The following is a 20439-nucleotide window of genomic DNA, read 5'->3' as shown; positions in this document are numbered from 1 at the left end:
TTATCCCCTCCCCTCTACCCTCTGGCCACTGTCAGCCTATTCTCAATTTCAATGTCTGTGGTTATATTTTGTTTGCTTGTTCATTTTGTTGATTATGTTCCTGTTAAAGGTGAGATCATATCGTATTTGTCTTCCACCGCCTGGCTTATTTCACTTATCATAATGCTCTCCAGTTCCAACCCTGCTGTCCTAAAGGGTACGAGCTCCTTCCTTCTTTCTGCTGTGTAGAATTCTATTGTGTAAATACACCATAGATTTTGATCCACTTATTTACTGACGGGCACTTAGGTTGCTTCCAGCACTTGGCCATTGTAAATTGTGGTGCTATGAACATTGTGGTGCATAGATTCTTTTGCATTGGTGTTTCAAAGATCTTAGGATATAATACAAGCAGTGGAATGATGGGTCAAAAAGCAGTTCCATTTTTAGTTTTCTGAAGAAATTCCATACTGATTTCCTTAGTGGTTAAGCCAGTGTGCAATCCCACCAACAGTCCACTCAAGTTCCCCTTTCTCCACAATCTTTCTAACACTTGTGTTTGTTGCTTTGTTTATGATGGCCATTCTGACTGGTGTGAAGTGGTATCTCATTGTGGTTTTAATTTGCATCTCTCTGATGCTAGTGATGCTGAGCATCTTTTTGTTTTCAGTTTTTTTAAATTTATTTTTTAGTATATTTTATTGATTATGCCATTACAGTTGTCCCATTCCCCCCTTCATTCCTCTCCATCCTGCACACCCCTCCCCCATCACCCCCCCTTTAGTTTATGTCCATGTGTTACAAGTTCTTTAGATTCTGTATTTCCCATAGTATTCTTGCCCTCCCCCCTGACTATTTTCTACCCACTGCCTATGCTACTTATTCTCTGTACCTTCTCCCCACCTCTTCCACTTCCCTGTTGCTAACCTTCCATGTGATCTCCATTTCTATGGTTCAACTCCCAATCTAGCTGTCCTCTTAGTTTGCTTTTGTTTTAGGTGTAGTTGTTAATAACTGTGAGTTTGCTGTCTTTTCACTGTTCATATTTTTTATCTTCTTTTTCTTATATAAGTCCCTTAAACATTTCATATAATAAGGACTTGGTGATGATGAACTCCTTGAACTTGACTTTATCTGAGAAGCACTTTATCTGCCCTTCCATTCTAAATGAAATCTTTGCTGGATAGAGCAATCTTGGATGTAGGTCTTTGGATTTCATGACTTGGAATACTTCTTTCCAGCCCCTTCTTGCCTGGAAGGTCTCTTTTGAGAAATCAGCTGACAGTCAGATGGGAACTCCTTTGTAGGTGACTGTCCCCTTATCTCTTACTGCTTCTAGAATTCTCCCCTTCATTTTAATCTTGGCTAATGTAATTATGATGGGCCTTGGTGTGTTCCTTCTTGGGTTCAACTTCTTTGGGACTCTCTGAGCTTCCTGGATTTCCTGGAAGTCTATTTCCTTTGCCAGATTGGGGGAGTTCTCCTTTATTATTTGCTCAAATAAGTTTTCCACTTGTCACTCTTCCTCTTCTTCTTCTGGTATCCCTATAATTCAGATGTTGGAATGTTTAAAGATGTCCTGGAGGCTCCTAAGCCTCTCTTCATTTTCTTGAATTCTTGTTTCTTCATTCTTGTCTCTTCAGTCATTTTTTTCTTCTTTCTGATCCACTCCCTTGATTTGAGTCTGAGTTTCCTTTCCATCACCATTGATTTCCTGTGCATTTCCCTTCACTTCAATTAGTTTAGCCTTCATTTGTTCCTCTAATTTGTGACTAAAATCAAACAATTCTGTGAGCATACTGGTCACCAGTATTTTGAACTGTGCATCTGAAAGTCTGGTTATTTCTTGGTTGCTTAGAATTATAGGCTCTGGGGCTTTGAGCTGTTCTTGAGCCATGTTTTGGTCTGTTCACACCTGTTATGTAGGTGTTCACCAGTTGCTGGGTTGTGATGCTGTATGTGGGGGCAGGGTTAGAGAGGAGAAAAAATGGCGCTTTGCTCTGCTTTCAGATTTCTGACCTTCTTCGGCTTCCCACAAGCAAATTGGGTCCTTCTGGTGCTGGTTCCCAGGTGTGTGGGCTTGTGTACCCTCCATGACCCTGTGGGTCTCTCCAACGAACTCTATGTGAGCCTGGGAGCCTCTTCCGGCACCTCAACCTGAAAGTCTTTCCAACTGGTGCTTTCAGGCTCTAATTCCCATCGCTGGGGCCCTAGCTTGAGCGGTCTGTCTCACTGTTCACTCCTTCGCTTGGTTTATCTGTGTGTGAATGTGTGACCGTGGTCAGCCACCCGCCCTCTGCCCTCACTGGGTCCGCCCGTTGTCACCCCATACCTGGAATCCACCAACTCCTATGTTCCTGGGTTGGTCCGACCAAACGATCTTTCCGGCCTGACCCTGCTCTGCCACTTACTCTGCACCTCTTACTGGTCTGGCTGAATGGTTCGTTGTTGTCGGACTTCCATACAGTTCAATTTTCTGTGTTTTGGCTGCGTTTTTGTTACTAAAACTTCATTGTTTTTAAACTTAGTTGTGCGAGGAGATACAGTGTTTCCACCTATGCCTCCATCTTGGCCGGAAGTCCTGTGTGTGATCTGAGCATCTTTTCAAATGTCTCTGGACCCTCTGTATGTCCTCCTTGGAGAAGTGTCTGTTCAAGACCTTTGCCCATTTTTAAATTGGGTTGCCTGTTTCCTTAGAGTAGAGTTGTGTGAGTTCTTTATATATTTTTGAGATCAAACCCTTGTCTGAGGTATCATTGGCAAATATGTTTTCCCATACAATGGGTTCTCTTCTCATTTTAATGCTGTTTTCTTTAGCTGGGCAGAAGCTTTTTATTTTGATGACATCTCCCTCGTTTATTCTTTCCTTATGTCCCATTCTCTAGGGCCCATATCACTGAAAATATTGCTCTATAAAATATCTGAGATTTTGCTGCCTATGTTATCTAGGTATAACTTAAAGCAAAAATCTACTTAGGTCCTTTAAATGTTAACATTTGATCATTCAGTTTTAAGTACATTTACATTTAATATTACCAAAGTGCTATAACAATTAACAATAATTTTAAAGTTGTTAATTTCATATGCAGAAATATGAGCACATTTAATTATATAAATAAGGAAATGGATTGATAATTAATGCAGATATTAGGAGAAAACATATTATTATGTAACTTTTAGAAGAAAAAATATTATTCTTAAACAAACATATATTTTATAAAAATTCAAATAATAATATGAGAATAACAGAGATGATATTATGTTCATGATTCTAATTTGTGTGGACAATTTGGTGTATTACCATTCAAAACATTAAACAAAATAAACTTTAATTTCCAGTTCTCTAATTTATTTAAACCCTGAGTGTTTCCAAAAATAAAGTTGTAATTGGGAATTGTTAATGTCTTACAAGAGCGAATTAAGAGCAAAATGTCAACTTACTATCTCTAAATTAAGCAAGAAGGGAAGACTCCACAAAGCATATAGAACAACATTCCCAATACATCTTCCTTAATCCAGATATAATAAAAAATGAAAACTGTATAAAAAAAGAAGATAGCGTTTGAAAATGATGAAAGAAGTAATCTAGCAGCTGACAATAATGAGAAATTATTGTCACTGCACTTAAGATCAAACTGTAAAGACCTCATTAACTATTAAAACTTTTCAATATTTTTATTCTTTGATACTTATTCTGTTATCAAAGAGAAATTCGCTTTATAAAATACCAATTTTAACACTCAACCATTCCCCATTTAGCCAAAATGGTAGTATTTTGGGTACATGGTGGATGAATGGACAGATAAAAAGAGAGACAAAAGAAACATGTGGATAACAGGATAATATTAGGAATATGAGCTTTACATGTATATATATGAATATATATGTACATGTTCTAATACTGACAAGGGTATAGAGAAAATGTGGAGACATCTTTATTAGAACAATACTTTGAGAAAGAGTTAAAAAACATTCATACTTTTTTGCTCAAACATTGCAATCATAGGAATTTATCCTATGGGGGTAGATTCTAAAGCATGAAAGGTGTCCATGCATGAAGATGTTTACTGAAGTATAATTTCCTATATAAAATTGAATATAATCCAAATATTCCCAAATTGAAATGTGATAAGGTAGTGGTCCCCAACCTTTTTGGCACCAGGGATGGGTTTCCTAGAAGACAATTTTTCCATGGACTGGGGTGGGGGATGGTTTAGGGATGATTCATCTGAATTACATTCAAGCTCACTTCCTACTGTGTGTCTGGTTTCCTAACAGGCCAGAGGTTGGGGACTGCTGTGGTAAAGCATGTATCTTTTTCTATTTGGAGTACTATTCAATCCTGCTTTTGCTCAATTCATTTTTACTGGCCGGGAGATCCCAATTCCTATGTCACTCCCTCAGAAAAGCCTTCCTACCCAATTGGAATTAAGTCTTGTTATTATACACTAGACAGCATGTGTTTATTGGAGTATATACTTAAAAGTATTTTTATTTGGGGGCTTATTTGAGATGTGCTGACTTCCCTCCACTTTTCTGCAATCAATACATTCCATGATGGTAGAAGCTATATTTTGTTCCTCACTGTATCTTTGAATCACATGATAACTATTTATTTACTTAAGTAAGGTCAAGGGTGGAAAGTAGGGATGGCTAGGGTGGGGGGTAAATGGAGACAACTGTACTTGAACAATAATAAAAATAGTTTAAAATATTTATTTAAGTAATTAAATATCATATAATAATTAAATATTTTCAAGATTATATGGCAAAATGTTAGGGGAAATCTAAATAGGATTTATGTCTATGTTTACCATGGAAAAAATCAAATATGTATGTATATGTTTATATATATGTATGTTTATATGTTGTATATATACAACGGATCAGAATAAAAATCAGAAATATGAAAATAGTTTTATTAGGATGATAGTTATACAAGTAATTTTCTCATAAAGTTTCTTTGAATGTCATGATAACCTTAAATTATCTTAAAGTTATATCTGAACCAAACAAATAATGTCCTATTTTTTAAGTGGTCTTCTTAGTTAGAGGGAATAGAACTCATGGATACATTGATAGTGTCTCTAGAATAGGGTATGAACTGTACTTTGGATTTGTAACAGCTGCCTTTTTGAAAAAGATCTTAACAACAAAAAGCCATTCAAAACTAATATAACACAAAAATATTAAATACAAATGAAGACTTGTAAATTACTTAATATGTTGCTTTTTCAAACCAGATTTTTAATGCTACCAAGCAATTTTAAATGTAATGCTATTTATAATGTACTCTATTATTTTACACAAGAGGGAAACATATTGCTTGGTAATCCTAAATCATACATGGTCGTAAAATGCAAAATCACTTGCACATAAACTCTTTTAAACCTAGTTTAGATTCACCTTTTCCTAAGTCATGGCAACAACAGCAAAAAAAGGGAATTCTAGCCCTGGCTGGTGTAGCTCAGTGGATTGAGCATGGGCCTGTGAAGCAAAGGGTCGCTGGTTTGATTCCCAGTCAGGGCACATGCCTGGGTTGCAGGCCAGGTCCCCAGTGGGGGACACATGAGAGGCAACCACACATTGATGTTTCTCTCCCACTCTTTCTCTTTCCCTTCCCCTCTCTCTAAAAATAAATAAATGAAATATTTTTTTTAAAAGGGAATTCTAGAACAGTGGCACCTGAGGGCATATTTGAATGGTGTTGCAGAAGGGACCTTAAATCAGATGATAATCCACAGCTAGCATTTACTCACAATTTTTATTTTTCAGATTAAGTTAGGAATTGTTGAAAGCTAATTAAGTAGCAATCTTTCTAAAAATAAAATTGAATCCAGACCTCTAAGGTTGTTATGAACATTAAGTGAGTAATGAATGTAAACTGCACAACACTCTGAGAGCATTCAATAAATGTTAGCTGCTACTCATTATTATTAATAGTTAGAAGACTCAAAAAACTATTTAGAATGCTATTTATTTTCACATTTACATTTAAATATTTTACTTGCTGGAAATTCAATTTTATAAACCTAGAAAACACACACACACAACTTCTAACCTTTAGCTCTGTAGAGGCAGCAGCTAGTTTTTTTGCTTCAGTTAATGCATGCATTTGCTGATAGTCTATTGGTTTATACTTAATGCTTCTCATTCCATTTTTCAGATGATATACAAGATTATCTGTTTTTCATCAAAAACAGAAAATGAGAGAAATAATACTATGTTATTGGGAGTAAAATATAGTTAGAGCAACATGCTGACTACAGGTCTTATTTTTAAATATTTTAAGGTAAATATAAGAAGTAATATATTATAACATTCATAGCATATTGAACCTCTATCTATAGAAACTTAAATTATATTGCCACTATATTACTTGCATAAACTTATTACTTAAAGAGCATGAAAGAATACTTTTATTGAAGCTAGTATATTGAGAATTTTTTAAATTCTCAATATAATGTCAAGAATTATATTGAGAATTTAAATAATTCTCAATATAATGTCAAGAAACAAAGTGTGAGCATTTCTGTAATTTAAGAAATGTTAGGCAGAAACTGTACATATTTAAGTATCACATTATAATGAAACAAATTAAGTAAATAAATTTTTTTAAGTCATAGCTGTATTTCTCAGAAAAACTGAAAAAAAATTTCAATTAAATTTGAGAAAAGGTTGAAACTGAAAGCTAAATAATTCAGTGGGCCAAATAAGACTAAAATGATATAAAGTGTTTGGGCAGGCATTCTCTACACAAACACTTAATTTAGTGTATTAGACATTTTGATAAACTAAAACATAAGTAGAGGGTACTTTAAGGTCAAGTAGCATAAAGAATAATAACCTGATAAATTCAAGCAAAAACTGTACTTTGCTTCAATTAGATGAATAATGTGCCATGTAGAGTAAAAATATTTATTAAGTATATCATGCATCATATGACTATAAGAAGTCTGTAAGTGATTTAGGACAATTACAGTGACGGAAAGCATGCTTGTCCTAACCACTGTTAAAGAAGAGTAAAATGCCCATTGTATGAAAACTGAAGAAACCTCAATGTGACCCCCTCAAAATGAGCTATCCATGATTTAAATTTTGGAAAATCAACATTCCAATTTTATATCATGCATAATCCACCATAAGTCATAAAACAGACTTGGAAATAGAAAAAAATACCCGAGTTATTGTTTTTCTGCATTGTCATGAATGGTCGGTCTCTTTTATTCATGTTTTCCATATCTGTCAGAGAAACAAGAGACAGGTAAACTTTACAATCTGATTTTTAAAACATTTTAAAAGATGTGTTAATTGTGGTACTTTTAAAAATAAGGCCCAGGACTGGGTGCTATAACTCTTGGTATTTTATTAACATTTGCTTCTCCTTGCTTCTAGAAGCTTCCTTCCATTAGTTTTTCTCCCTGTTTCTTTCCTGTTTTTTGATCCCTCCTTCCAATTTCTAGCCTCTTAATTCCCCTTCCTTCAATTGTGACCGATAAATACTTTGTGATTAAAACTTATGTATGTTTTCCTTTGAGTTCCTGGGAGGAAAGAAACCACAGAAGGAATAAAGCAACTAGCCAAATTACTCACTACTTTTATTAAGCAGTATTGCACTTGCAGTGGACCTGGGAATATGCCATCCACTTCTAAAAAAGCATTCAACGCCCTGCTGTCACCTCCCTCAGGGTTGGACTCAGCTGCAGAGAGTCCAAAGGCATACCACTGCTGGGCAGTCTGTACCTAATGACTGAGCAAGGCAGGGATGTAAAGACTCAGCAGTTTGGACCCAATGTGGGCCACTCTGATGGGCAATGCATGTTCTAAACTTCCCTACAGGACTGGCCCACACTCTGTTGAACCTGCGTTGAAATCGACATTTTCATCTGTCTGATCCTACTTCCTCCTTCTTCCTTTCACAGGTATGGATCCCTGGATAAATATCTAGCACTCCAAATTCTGCCTCAGCATCTTTTTCCTGAGAACCTACTGAACTGAACCCGGCACTCCCAGGCATCAGCTAGTCAACTGACTCCTTAAGTAACACTACCTATTTTTCACAAACTTTTGTTCCATATCCACTAGGTTGAACTACCGTGTCTAGTGGCCTTCTCAGTAACCTAAACCTTCTAAAATGGAAGGAAAAGTGGCACAAGTCCATGACTTCTGGAAACTCTACCCGGTTAACCAAGAACCCTAGTGATTACTTACCAACTTTAGGAATATAGTGTGTAATTTCTAAAGGGTCTCTACTCAAGGGATTCTTTTATCAAGCCTTTAATAACATTGACAATTCTCCCTATAGTCTTGTTTCTACTCATACCCACATCCTATCTGTTGAGATTCTTCTTCCTTTTGGAAGGTATTACACATCTGCTCTCTCCACCTACACTGCCTCCCGCCACCATCGCCTCCAGCCCAGGCAGCAGCAGCAGTTTCTCTTTGCACCCTTACTGCCAATGCTCCACACAGCAACCCAAGTAACCTCTTCAAATTCTAATCCAACCTTGCTTAAATTCCTTCAGTGGTTTCCCATCACCCTTTAGTATTCTATCCAAACTTCTAGAATGGCCTCTGAAGCCCTTCCTGACTTGCATCCTCATTTCATTCACACATTTCAATCACACAGGCCTTTCTATATCTCAAATATACAAAGCTCATTGCGCCTCAAGGCCTTCCCATTTGCTGCACCCTTTGTCTTAAAGACATTTTCTTCCTCTTTTTACATGGCTGGTCCCTACTCAGCCTTCAGTGTGACCAACATGTCATAGCCTCAGAGAGACCTAAAAAAACTTCTCCCTTTAAATAAGAAAGAATTCCTATTTCTCTCTAATCCTATTCTTTCCTTTCCGTAATAATTTGTATTAGTCTTCACATTTGTATGTTTACTGCTTTGATACCCCCTCCATAGACATGTGGCCCATGTTTGTCTTATTTCTGATTATATCCCTAGTGTCTACTACACAATAGTAAATCCTTAATAAATATCATTTGAGGAAAAGTAGCTGGTGGTAGCTGGATGTCTTCTAGTCCCTCAGGAGAACTGCAATAACAATTCCTAAGTCCATACTATAGTCTCCCTCTATGAATAACAACTTTTCAATTTTTAAAAATCTGCTTTGATTGCATAATCTACAGACAGAAATGGCAAATTTAAATGCCTCCAGTGACCAGGTAAGTCAAAAGCAGAAAGTGACAAGGTACACAGCCATAAGGAATAGCAGAAAACATGGAAAATGAAAGAGTGTTTCATACCTGACCATAATCAAATACATTTAAAAAATAAAGGTAATGAACAAATAAAGCAAGTTTCCCAACCAAATTTACAGTGCACCCAGCAGCCAGCTCGGTGAGGTCTGGCCTACTGCATCTCACCTCTAGTTTTCATTTCATTCTCCCACCCATGACTTAACCATCCAAGTCTGTCATCTTGATCCAGGAGAGACCTCATCAGTTCTCTAACTGGTAAGTCCTAGTCTTTCCTCAATGGGGTGGCTAGCCCCTTTAGATTTGTCTTGTTTACTTGGGATTTAGGTTGCAAGAGTGAGGCCCAAACAAAATGGCATTTTTGCAGACTCCCTTTTGGTTACTCTAGGTCTAATCCTATTTAATTTCTTCCTCCTCTGGCTCTCAGAGGAAAACTAATAAGCCCACATAACGTTTCTCACCATTTTTACATAGTTCAAATTTTAATTATGACCATAGAACCTTATGAGATAGGGCAGATAACAAAACAGCTTCAATAAAAGCTATAGGAACTACCAGAAAGTAGGACAATTCCCTCATTGGATTTATGGCTTCAAAACAGCACAGAGCAGCTCTGCCCAACATGGTGACTAATTTCACTTAACAATCACCCCTAACCTCATCATACACAAGTTGTAATGCATTAGCATGCTAAACAACACACCCCATGCCATGATGGTCAGAAACACAAAATGTCCCACCAACCTCCTCTGAGAAGTCTCCACCCCTTTCCTGGGAATATACCCTGCCCAGCCCCCAATTAAAAGAAACTTAATAAAGAAAACAAATTCTGCTAAAGGAGGGGGGGCTGCCCTGTCTGTGGAATAGCCCATTTTCTGTCTCATTGCTTCACTAATAACTCACTTCCGTGTTAAACTCAATGCTGGCTCAGGTTTGAATTCTTTTCTGTGCAAAGCAAAGAACCCACAGTGGGTTATGGAGCCTTGGGTGACACCATGGCTGACATCAGGACCTGAATAAAATAACCAACTGCTCCCTGCCCTGGCCCCAACCAATCAGTAGAGCCCACAACCCCAACTTCTTTAGCCATGATTAATGATTTTCCCTATATAATCCAACCCCTGAAAGCCATCCAGGAACAGGGTCTTTGAGCACCAGCTGACCCATGACTCTGGGCTTGGCACCATTTCCTCAACTAATAAATCCTTTTATTCCTGGCTGCAGACCCCTGTTCTCATTTGATTGGGCTTTGATGTGCACAGGTGAACCAACCCCTTCATTCTGGTAACAGTGTTTATCACTGGTAGCCATTTTCAATGTTTTATTTTATATTCTTTCAAATATTTTCTATGCATACATGAGTATTATCCAGTTTTTATACAAAATGCAATATGTCTCTATGAATTCATTTTATTTTTGTTCCAATAAAATTTTTTCTAATTATATTTTATTGACCATGGTATATAGTTGTCCCAATATTCCCCCCTTTGTCCCACTTCACTCAGGAACCCCAGCACCTCAGGCAATACCCAAAACACTGTTCATGTCCCTGGGTCATGCCTATAAGTTCTTCAGTTACTCCATTTTCTACTCTGTACTTTACATCCCCATGGCTATTCTGTGGCTACCTATTTGTAATTCTTAATCCCCTAACCTCTTCACCTATTCCCTATACACCTCCCATGTCAAAATGTTCTCTGTATCCATGATTCTGTCTCTGTTCTTCTCATGTGCTTAGTTTGTTTTTGGATTCAATTGTTGATAGATATGTATTTATTGTCATTTTATTGTTCATAATTTTGATCTTTCTCTTAAATAAGTCCTGTTAACATTTCATATAATAATTGTTTGATGATGATGAACTCCTTTCATTTTTTCTTGTCTTGGAAGCTCTTTATCAGCCCTTTGATTCTAAATGATAGCTTTGCTGGGTAGAGAAATCTTGGCTGTAGGTCTCTGCTTTTCATGACCTTGAATATTTCTTGCCAATCCTTCCTAGCCTGCAAAGTTTCTTTAGAGAAATCAGCTTATAGCTTCATGAGAACTCCCCCATAGGTAACTTACTGCTTTGTTCTTGTTGCATTCAAGATTCCCTATCTTTAATTCTTGGTATTTTAATTACAAAATTGTAATTGTAATTAAAATTGTGTGGGTCTGTTTGCATCCATCTTATTTTGTACTCTCTGTGCTTCCTGGACTTGCCTATTTATTTCTTTCATGAGATGAGGGGAGTTTTCTTTCATTATTTTTCCAAATAGATTTCCATTTTCTAGCTCTTTCTTTTCTCCTTCTAGAACCACGATGATGCAAATGTTCAAATACTTAAAATTGTCCCAGAGGCTGCTTACAATATCATCATATTTTTGGATTCTTTCTTCTTGTTCTGATTGGTTGTTTTTTGCTTTCTTGTGTTCCAAATCATTGATTTGATTCTTGGCATCATCCACTCTACTGTTGTATTTTCCCTGTAAATTGTTCTTTCTTTCAATTAGTGTATCCTTCATTTCTGGCTGGATCTTTTTTATGCTGTTGAGGTCCTCATTAACTTCCTTGAGCATCCTTATAACCAGTGTTTTGAACTCTGAATCTGATAGATTGCCTATCCCCATTTTGTTTAGTTCTTTTTCTGGAGTTTTGACCTGTTCTTTCAATTGGAGCAGGTTTCTTTCTCTCCTCATTTTGGTAGCCTCCCTTTGTTTGTTTCTATGTATTAGGTAGAGCTGCTATGACTCCCTATCTTGGTAGAGTAGCCTAATGAAGTAGGTGTTCTGTAGAGTCTAGTAGCACAGCCTTGCCTATCACTCAATCTGGGTACTTGAGGTGCACCCTTCATGTGGACTGAGTATAGCATCCTTTTGTGGATGAGCCTTGGTTGCTGTTGGCAGGTCAATGAAAGGAATTACTCCAGCCATTCAGGTGCAGGGACTGGCTATGACCACTGACCACCACCATCTGCCCTCCATGGAGGATCAGCTGTGTAGGGGTCAGGTGGTAGTGCTCCAAAGTGGTCTGTAGTTTTCTACTAGGTGTGTAGGCTCTGGGATTTCCTGTGTAGTGCAGGCCAAGGTCAGTCCCCACCTCTATTCTGCCTGGGGACACCCTGCATAAGTTATAAAGCAGTCTGAGATGGCTGTTACTTGTGCTGGGCTTGGAGATTCTGGGGGAAAACAACCTGTGAAACCAGTCTGGCTGCTGCTAGTGCTGGGCCTTGGGCCACTAAGCAAGTGGTACAGGAGCTGGATGAGGGCTTACTGAGGCTGGCTGTTGCTTGTTTGAAAGGACTTAGAAAGTTGAGAAGCATGAGCCAAGACCAGCCACTTATACAGAAAAGTCATAGTTAACAGTTTGGGTGGGCCAGAAGTTGGGTAGAACAGAGTCTCAGAGAATCTCCAGAATGGAACAAATAGTGTAGCCAGGTTGATGGAGTCTCAGATATGGCACCTGCCTGCTGGCTCTGTAGGGGCCAGAGCTCAGAAGATGGACACTGGTTTCTGCCCACCTTTCTTTCAAAGTAAAAACTGTTCTCTAGCTCTTGCCTTGACGCCAGGCACTTCAGTTCCTCACTCTATGCCACTGGTGCCTTTCAAGCTACTACCCTGTTGCAGGAGCTCAGAGGGTCGGAACTTGAGTAAGTCCATGTGTGGGTTCTTTAAGGGGAACTACTAGAGACTCAGGAATTTTCTTCCACCAACACAATTCTCACTACTTTTTGCAGCCAGAAGTAATGGAGACTTATTTTCCTGGTACTGGAACCCAGGGATTGGGGGCCTGGTGTGGGGCTGGGACTCCTTGTTCCCTAGATACCCTTTCCAAATTTTTATCCACCATATGTGGTAGAAGAGGTGGATGTGGGACCAGCCTCTTCCATGACTCTGCCTTACCTACCAGTCTCAATGGATGTGGTTTCTTTAATTTCATAGTTGTCAGATTTCCAGTCATCTCGATTTCTGATGATTCTGAGTGATAGTTGTATATATTACTTATAATTTTGATGTGGTTGTGCAAGGAGGCAAGCTGTGTTTACTTATGCCACCATCTTGACCTAAGAGTTGATTTTTTTAATGACTTGATTATCTATCCAGGCAGGCAACCTAGAAGTTTTTCAGAAACATTGAAGTTCCACAGAATGGAGCCTCTCATGCTCTTACTCCCACTATGTTTCCAAAGTTATTTTAATCACTTTACAAGACCAAGAGAAAAGACATATATACCTATGTTTATATACCTATGTTTATATACCTAGTCTAAAGAAGGACATAGTATAAAACACTGGGGGAGGAGGAGGGTGATTTCCAGACATTGGGGGTTGGGATGGAATTTTTCAATATCCTTTTATCTGTCTTTCTGGCCCCAGCTACCATCACACATGTGCCTGGTTTAATTATGCAACATAACACATTCACAGATTATGAGGATTAGGATGGGGACATCTTTGGGGAGCTATTGCTCTGTCTACCACAGGCATTGTGTATTCTACAGGTGGTCTGGAAATCTGTACAAAAAACTTAGAGGGTATGAATTACATGATACCACTCAACTGATGAAGGGGTAAGGAGTAAAAGGGGTCATAAGGAAGCAAAAAAGACACTCACTTAAACTTCACGTATATAGAATGAGAAAGTGGATTAAAAATTGTCAGAAGAAGGTTGACAAAGTCTTCAGGGTAAGCATGCCCAAAATGGCAAGCCAAGTAAAAAGGACACACATTCACACACACTCTACATAGGAAAAAAGTTTAAAGGATATAAATAGACCACATTGGAGAGGATACTGCAATTACAGGTTAGGTTCAAAGAGGACTTTAGGAGTAGGATGGAGCAGATTCCATCTCCTTGTACACATGGGAGAGGATCCTGGCTGATTGGCGGAGGAGCAGTGCAGGCAGCTGGCAGTTCCCCGGCATATATGAAAATAAAGAACCAGAAATCATGATGGTCACCGAGCATACAGACGCAACACAAACAACTTGGAACTGCGAAAAGACCAGAGCTGGACCCAAAGAGGAGGCATCCCAACAGTAGAGTCAGAGAGACAAATGTCACTTTGCTATAGCAGAGAAGCCACAAGTTGCTGCACATTTGTGTAATTATTATTTTTCATTATTCTCACATCTTTTATAGTTTAATAGTATCTTTGTATTCCTCCTCTTTCTGTATAGGCTTCTTTGCCTTGGCTGGTTATATTGTATCATTTGACAAGTTTCCCCAGTTCTCTCTTCCACAGTGTATTGCTAATTTTCTATACTTCACGTCACTTGGATTCCTTTAGCATTCTACCCAAAGTTCTATACCCCCTATTCAGACAGATCGCATAGAGTCTGTCATATAATTGTTGCTCTAATATTATTGTAAATAATATCTGTTCTGTACAACTATAAATACTTTACAACACATCTCCCAGATCTTATCCCACTTCACAGTTTCCTGAATTCTATTACTAGAGTAATTAACTCTATTTGCTCATACATTACACCTATTTACTATCCTTTACTCTCACCTTACCCCAGAATCTGACCAACCACAACCTCACTGTTTTTTACATCCAACTCACAAGCCTTCCCTCTCCAACAAGAGACTTATCTTGCGTCCATCCTCTCTTAAAAGTGGCAAGTTGGGTTGAAGATTATGGTTAACACTATATATAGCCTAAAGATCTTCTATCCCTTCTCTACTGGCTGTGACTGTAAATATCATAAAATACTCTTTTGCTGTCATAAACCATTTTGCCTCCCCCTCCACCTGATCACACACACACACAAAAAGAGTAGGTGAAAGCAGAGAATGCCAGGATAACGGAAGGAGATGGCACCATTTAATTCCCCAGGAATTCCACCACAGAAGTTCACAGGATAAACCCAGGGAGTCAGAACAGATCAATTTAAGAAGCTGAGGCTAATAAGAAGAGGCTCACAAACAATGGGAAGACAAAAAAACAATCCCCAAATAAAATGGAAGGAGGAAGCCTCAGAAAGAATGTTAGATGAAATAGAGGCAAGTCAACTATCAGATACTGAATTCAAAGCACTGGTTATCAGGAAGTTCAAAGAGCTCACAATGAGCTACCAGAAACTACAGGGGAGCTACAACGATCTCACCACAAACTATACCAACATGAAAAAGGAAATAGAAACTATCAGCAAGGGACAAGAGGAAATGAAGAATACAATTTCTGAACTGAGGAACACAGCTGAAGGAATCAAAAGCAGAATTGATGAAGCAGAAGACCGGATCAGTGAGTTGGCAGACAAAGTAGAAAAAAACTCACAGAAAGAGCAAGAAAAGGAAAAGAGGCTCAGAAAGAATGAAGAGGAATTAAAAGAAATGCAAGACAAAATGAAAGGTAATAATGTCCGAACACTAGGGATACTAGAAGGAGAATAAGAAGAACAAGAGATATAAAACCTATTTGAAAAAATAATGAAGGAACACTTCCCTAATTTGATGAGAGAAAAAGTCACACAAATCCAGGAATCACAGAGAGTCCCAATCAAGAGGAACCCAAAGAGGCCCACTTCAAGACATACCATAATTAAAATGGCAAAATTCCAAGATAAAGAGAGAATCTTAAAGGCAGCAAGGGAGAAAAAGGAAGTAACATACAAGGGAGCCCCAATAAGGTTAGCTACTGACTTCTCAATGGAAATGCTCAGCAAGAAGAGAATGGCAAGAAATATTCCAAGTAATGAGAATCAGAGGCCTGCAACCAAGGATACGTTACCCAGCAAGGCTCTCAATCAAGATAGAAGGTCAAAGATGAAATGGATTTAACTGACATATATATAGAGAGAGAGCCCTTCATCACAAAGAAGCTAAATACACATTCTTCTCAAATGCACATGGAACATTTTCAAAGACAGATCACATGATACAACACAAAATGAGCCTCAACAAATTCAAGAAAATTGAAATCATACCAAGCATTCTCTCCAGCCACAAGGAACTGAAACTGGAAACCAACCCCAAAGGAAAAAATCCAAAACACTCAAAATCATGGAGAGTGAATGGCATGCTATTAAACAACAAATGGGTGAAGAATGAAATTAGGGAAGAAATCAAAAAGTTTCTGGAAACAAATGAAAATGAACTCATAACAACTCAAAACTTATGGGACACGGCCAGGGCAGTCCTGAGAGGAAAGTTCATAACAATACAGGCTTACCTAGAGAAGACAGAAACATTTCAAACAAACAATCTAACCCTACGCCTGCAAGAACTCGAGGAACAACAACAAAGACAGCCCAGAGCAAGTAGGAGGGAAATAACCAAGATAAGAGCAGAAGTAAATGACATGGAGACTAAAACCACAATTCGTAGGATCAATGAATCCAGGAGCCGGTTTTTTGAAAAGATAAACAAAATAGAGAAGCCTTAAAGTAGGCTCATCAAGAAAACAAGCAAGAGGACAAAAATAAACACAATCAGAAATGAAAGAGGAGAGATTACAACTGATACCACAGAAATAGACGGATTGTAAAAAATTACTATGAAGAACTGTATGCCAAGAAATTTGAAAACCTAGATAAAATGGACAAATTTCTAGAAAAATATAATCTTCCAAAACTCAATGAAGAAGAAGTAGAAAGCCTGAAAAGACAAATAACAGCACATGAAATTGAAGCAGTAATCAAAAAACTCTCGACAAACAAAAGCCCTGGATCAGATGGTTTCACAGGAGAATTCTACAAAGCCTTTAAGAAAAAGCTAACCCCTATTCTTCACAGATTATTCCAAAAAATCCAAAGTGATGGAAGACTCCCAAACTCTTTTCATGAAGCCAGCATCATTCTAATTCCAAAACCAGATAAAGACACAACAAAGAATGAAAACTTCCAGCCAATATCGCTGATGAACATAGACACTAAAATCCTCAACAAAATATTGGCAAATTTTTGCCAACAATACAGCAAAAACATCATACACCATGACAAAGTGGGATTCATCCCAGGGATGCAAGGATGGTTCAATATTCTCAAATCCGTAAATGTAATACATCACATAAATAAAAGCAAAGACAAAAACCACATGATCATATCAATAGATGTGGAAAAAGCTTTTGATAAGGTACAACACCCATTTATGATAAAAACACTCAGCAAAGTGGGAATAGAGGGAGCATTCCTCAATATAATAAAGGCCATATATGAGAGACCTACAGCCAACAACATACTCAATGGGCAAAAACTAAAATCTTTTCCACTAAGGTCAGGAACAAGACAAGGCTGTCCACTTTCACCACTTCTATTCGATATAGTATTGAAAGTTTTAGCCACAGCAAACAGACAAGAAAAGGAAATAAAAGGCATCCAAATCAGAAAGGAGGAAACAAAACTGGCATTGTTTGCAGATGACATGATAGAGTACATGGTAAATCCTATAGACTCTACCAAAAAACTGCTCAAACTAATAAATGAATTTGGCAAAACAGCAGGTTACAAAGTCAATATCCAGAAATCAAAGGCATTTTTGTATACTAACAATGAAACAGCAGAAGCAGAAATCAAGAAAAAATGTCCCATTCAATATAACAAAAACAAAAATAAAATATCTGGGAATAAACCTAACCAAGGAGGTTAAAGACCTGTATGCAGAAAACTACACAACACTGAAGAAAGAAATCAAGAAAGACACAAGCAAATGGAAACATATACCGTGTTCATGGATTGGAAGAATCAACATGATCAAAATGTCCATACTACCCAAAGCAATTTACAGATTCAATGCAATACCTATTAAAGTACCAATGGCATATTTCACAGACATAGAACAAACACTTCAAAAATTTATATGGAACCATAAAAGACCCCGAATAGCAGCTGCAATGTTAAGAAAGAAGAACAAAGTAGGAGGGATCACAATACCTGATATCAAACTGTATTACAAGGCCACTGTAATCAAAACAGCCTGGTACTGGCATAAAAACAGGCACATAGACCAATGGAACAGAATAGAGAACCCAGAAATAAACCCAACTCTCTACAGTCAATTAATATTCGACAAAGGGGGCAGTAACATAAAATGGGGTAAAGATAGCCTCTTCAACAAATGGTGTTGGGAGAACTGGACAGCTACATGCAAAAAAATGAAACTCGAGCACCAACTTACATCATACACCAAAATAAATTCAAGGTGGATAAAAGACTTAAATATAAGCCATGACACCATTAAAGTCCTAGAGGAGAACATTGGCAGGAAAATCTCAGATATTTCACGCAGCAACATTTTTACTGATATGTCCCCTAGAGCAAGGACTATAAAGGAAAGAATAAACAAATGGGGTCTCATCAAAATAAAAAGCTTCTTCATGGCTAAAGAAACAGCATTAAAGTAAAAAGAGAACCAACTGTATTGGAAAACATATGTGTCAATGATACCTCAGACAAAGGTTTAATCTCCAAAATATACAAAGAACTCACATGACTTCACTCTAAGAAGACGAGAACCCAATTAAAAAATGGGGAAAGGACTTGAACAGACACTTCTCCAAGGAGGACATACAGAGGATCCAGAGACATGAAAAAATGCTCAATACCACTAGTTATCAGAGAGATGGAAATTAAAACCACAATGACATACCACTTTACACTGGTCAGAATGGCTATGATAAACAAAGCAACAAACAACAAATGTTGGGAAGGTTGTGGGGAAAAGGGGACCTTAGTTCACTATTGGTGGGATTGCAGACTGGTACAACTATTATGGAAAACAGTATGGAATTTTCTCAGAAAACTAAAAATGGACCTGCCTTTTGACCCAGCAATTCCACTGCTGGGATTATATCCTAAGAACCCTAAAACACCAATCCAAATGAACCTATGCACCCCAATGTTCATAGCAGCACAATTTACAGTAGCCAAGAGCTAGAAGCAACTTAGGTGGCCATCAGTAAATGAATGGATCAAAAAATTATGGTACATATACACAATGGAATTCTATTCAGCAGAAAGAAAGAAGAAGCTCCTACCCTTTGAACAGCATGGATGGATCTGGAAAGCATTATGCTGAGTGAAATAAGCCAGGTGTTGAAAGACAAATACCATATGATCTCACCTTTAACAGGAAGCTAAATAACAAAACAAACAACCAAGCAAAATGAAAACAAAGACACTGAAATAGAGAACAGGGACAGCGACCAGAGAAGAGAGGGGAGGGAATTTCAGAGGAAAAGGGGGAAGGATTTACAGGAACTATTATAAAGGACACATGGAGAACAACTAAGGGGGGGTGGAAACGGGAGGGAGGTGGGGAGCATGGGGGGTTGGTCTGGGATGGGGGTAAAAGAGAGAAAACTGCACTTGAAAAATAATTAAATAAAAAAGGGGACTTTAGATCTATGTATAATGAAATCTTTGCATTTTTACAAAGAGAATATATATAGGTCTGTTTATACAATTAAGAATAATATTATTCTCAAGTGCCTCAAAAACTAAAACATTTCTGATCTAGTAAACGGTTTCCCACTGCTTTCTAGAACAAGGTTCAACATTGGCATAGATGAGAAGGATCTTTTAAATCTAGCCCTTACCTATTTGGTCCGTTCCTTACCCATTCCCCCCATATGCATGTTACACTCCAGCATATTAAAGCCATTTGCAGATCCCAATACACAATGCCTGTGGTAGGCAGAACGATACTCTCCAAAGATGTCTACATCTTAGTCCTTAGAACTGTGACTATGTTATATTACATTGCAAAAGAGAGTTAAGGTTTTAGCTAATCAGTTGACTTTAACTATGGAGATTACCTGGGATTTCCCAGATGGGCCTAATGTAATCACCAGGATGCTTATAAGAGGGAGACAGGAGGTTCATAGTCAGAGGAGATAGGATGAAGGAAGCAGAGGTCAGAAAAGAAATATTTGAAGATGCTACCCTGCTGGCTTTGAAGTTGGAGAAATCAGACCATGAACTAAGAAATTCAGGTAACCTTTAGCAGCTGGAATACACAAGGAAATAAATTCTCCCTTAGAGCCCCCAGCAAGTGCAGCCCTCCTGAAACCTTGATTTTAATCCAATGAAACAAATTGATGTCTGATCTCCAGAATTATGATACAGTAAATTTATGTTGTTAAAGCCACTGAGTTCATGGCCATTGGTTACTGAGTGATAGGAAACTAACAATACTTTTTCACACCCCCTGCCTCTGCACATGCTGTTCCCCTCTCTAAAAATAAATAAACAAAACATTTAAAAATCCATTATGAAGGTGTAGTAACTAAGACAGTGCGTTATTGGTGCAAGGATGGACAAACAGGCCA

General features: G+C 37.9%; 1 protein-coding gene across 4 annotated transcripts in view; it reads right to left on the bottom strand.

Moving 5' to 3' along the window:
* Nucleotides 1-20439, bottom strand: part of CCDC148 (coiled-coil domain containing 148) — a 258987-nt gene that overhangs the window by 181732 nt on the left and 56816 nt on the right. For 2 of the 4 annotated variants that reach the window (XM_037044667.1, XM_037044666.1), the window contains exons 2-3: nt 7159-7221; nt 6041-6162 (exon numbers count right to left, since the gene is read on the bottom strand). In XM_037044667.1, the coding sequence (XP_036900562.1) occupies nt 6041-6162; nt 7159-7221 (185 nt within the window). The remainder of the gene's footprint in view (nt 1-6040; nt 6163-7158; nt 7222-20439) is intronic. The other 2 variants (XM_037044670.1, XM_037044668.1) reach the window with 1 other exon arrangement.

This window comes from Sturnira hondurensis, unplaced genomic scaffold (genome assembly GCF_014824575.4).
Source record: "Sturnira hondurensis isolate 20B ecotype Veracruz unplaced genomic scaffold, ASM1482457v3 Scaffold0004136, whole genome shotgun sequence".
Lineage (NCBI taxonomy): Eukaryota > Metazoa > Chordata > Mammalia > Chiroptera > Phyllostomidae > Sturnira > Sturnira hondurensis.
The sequence above is the reverse complement of the archived record's forward strand: the minus strand, read 5'-3'. Positions and strand labels throughout refer to the sequence as shown.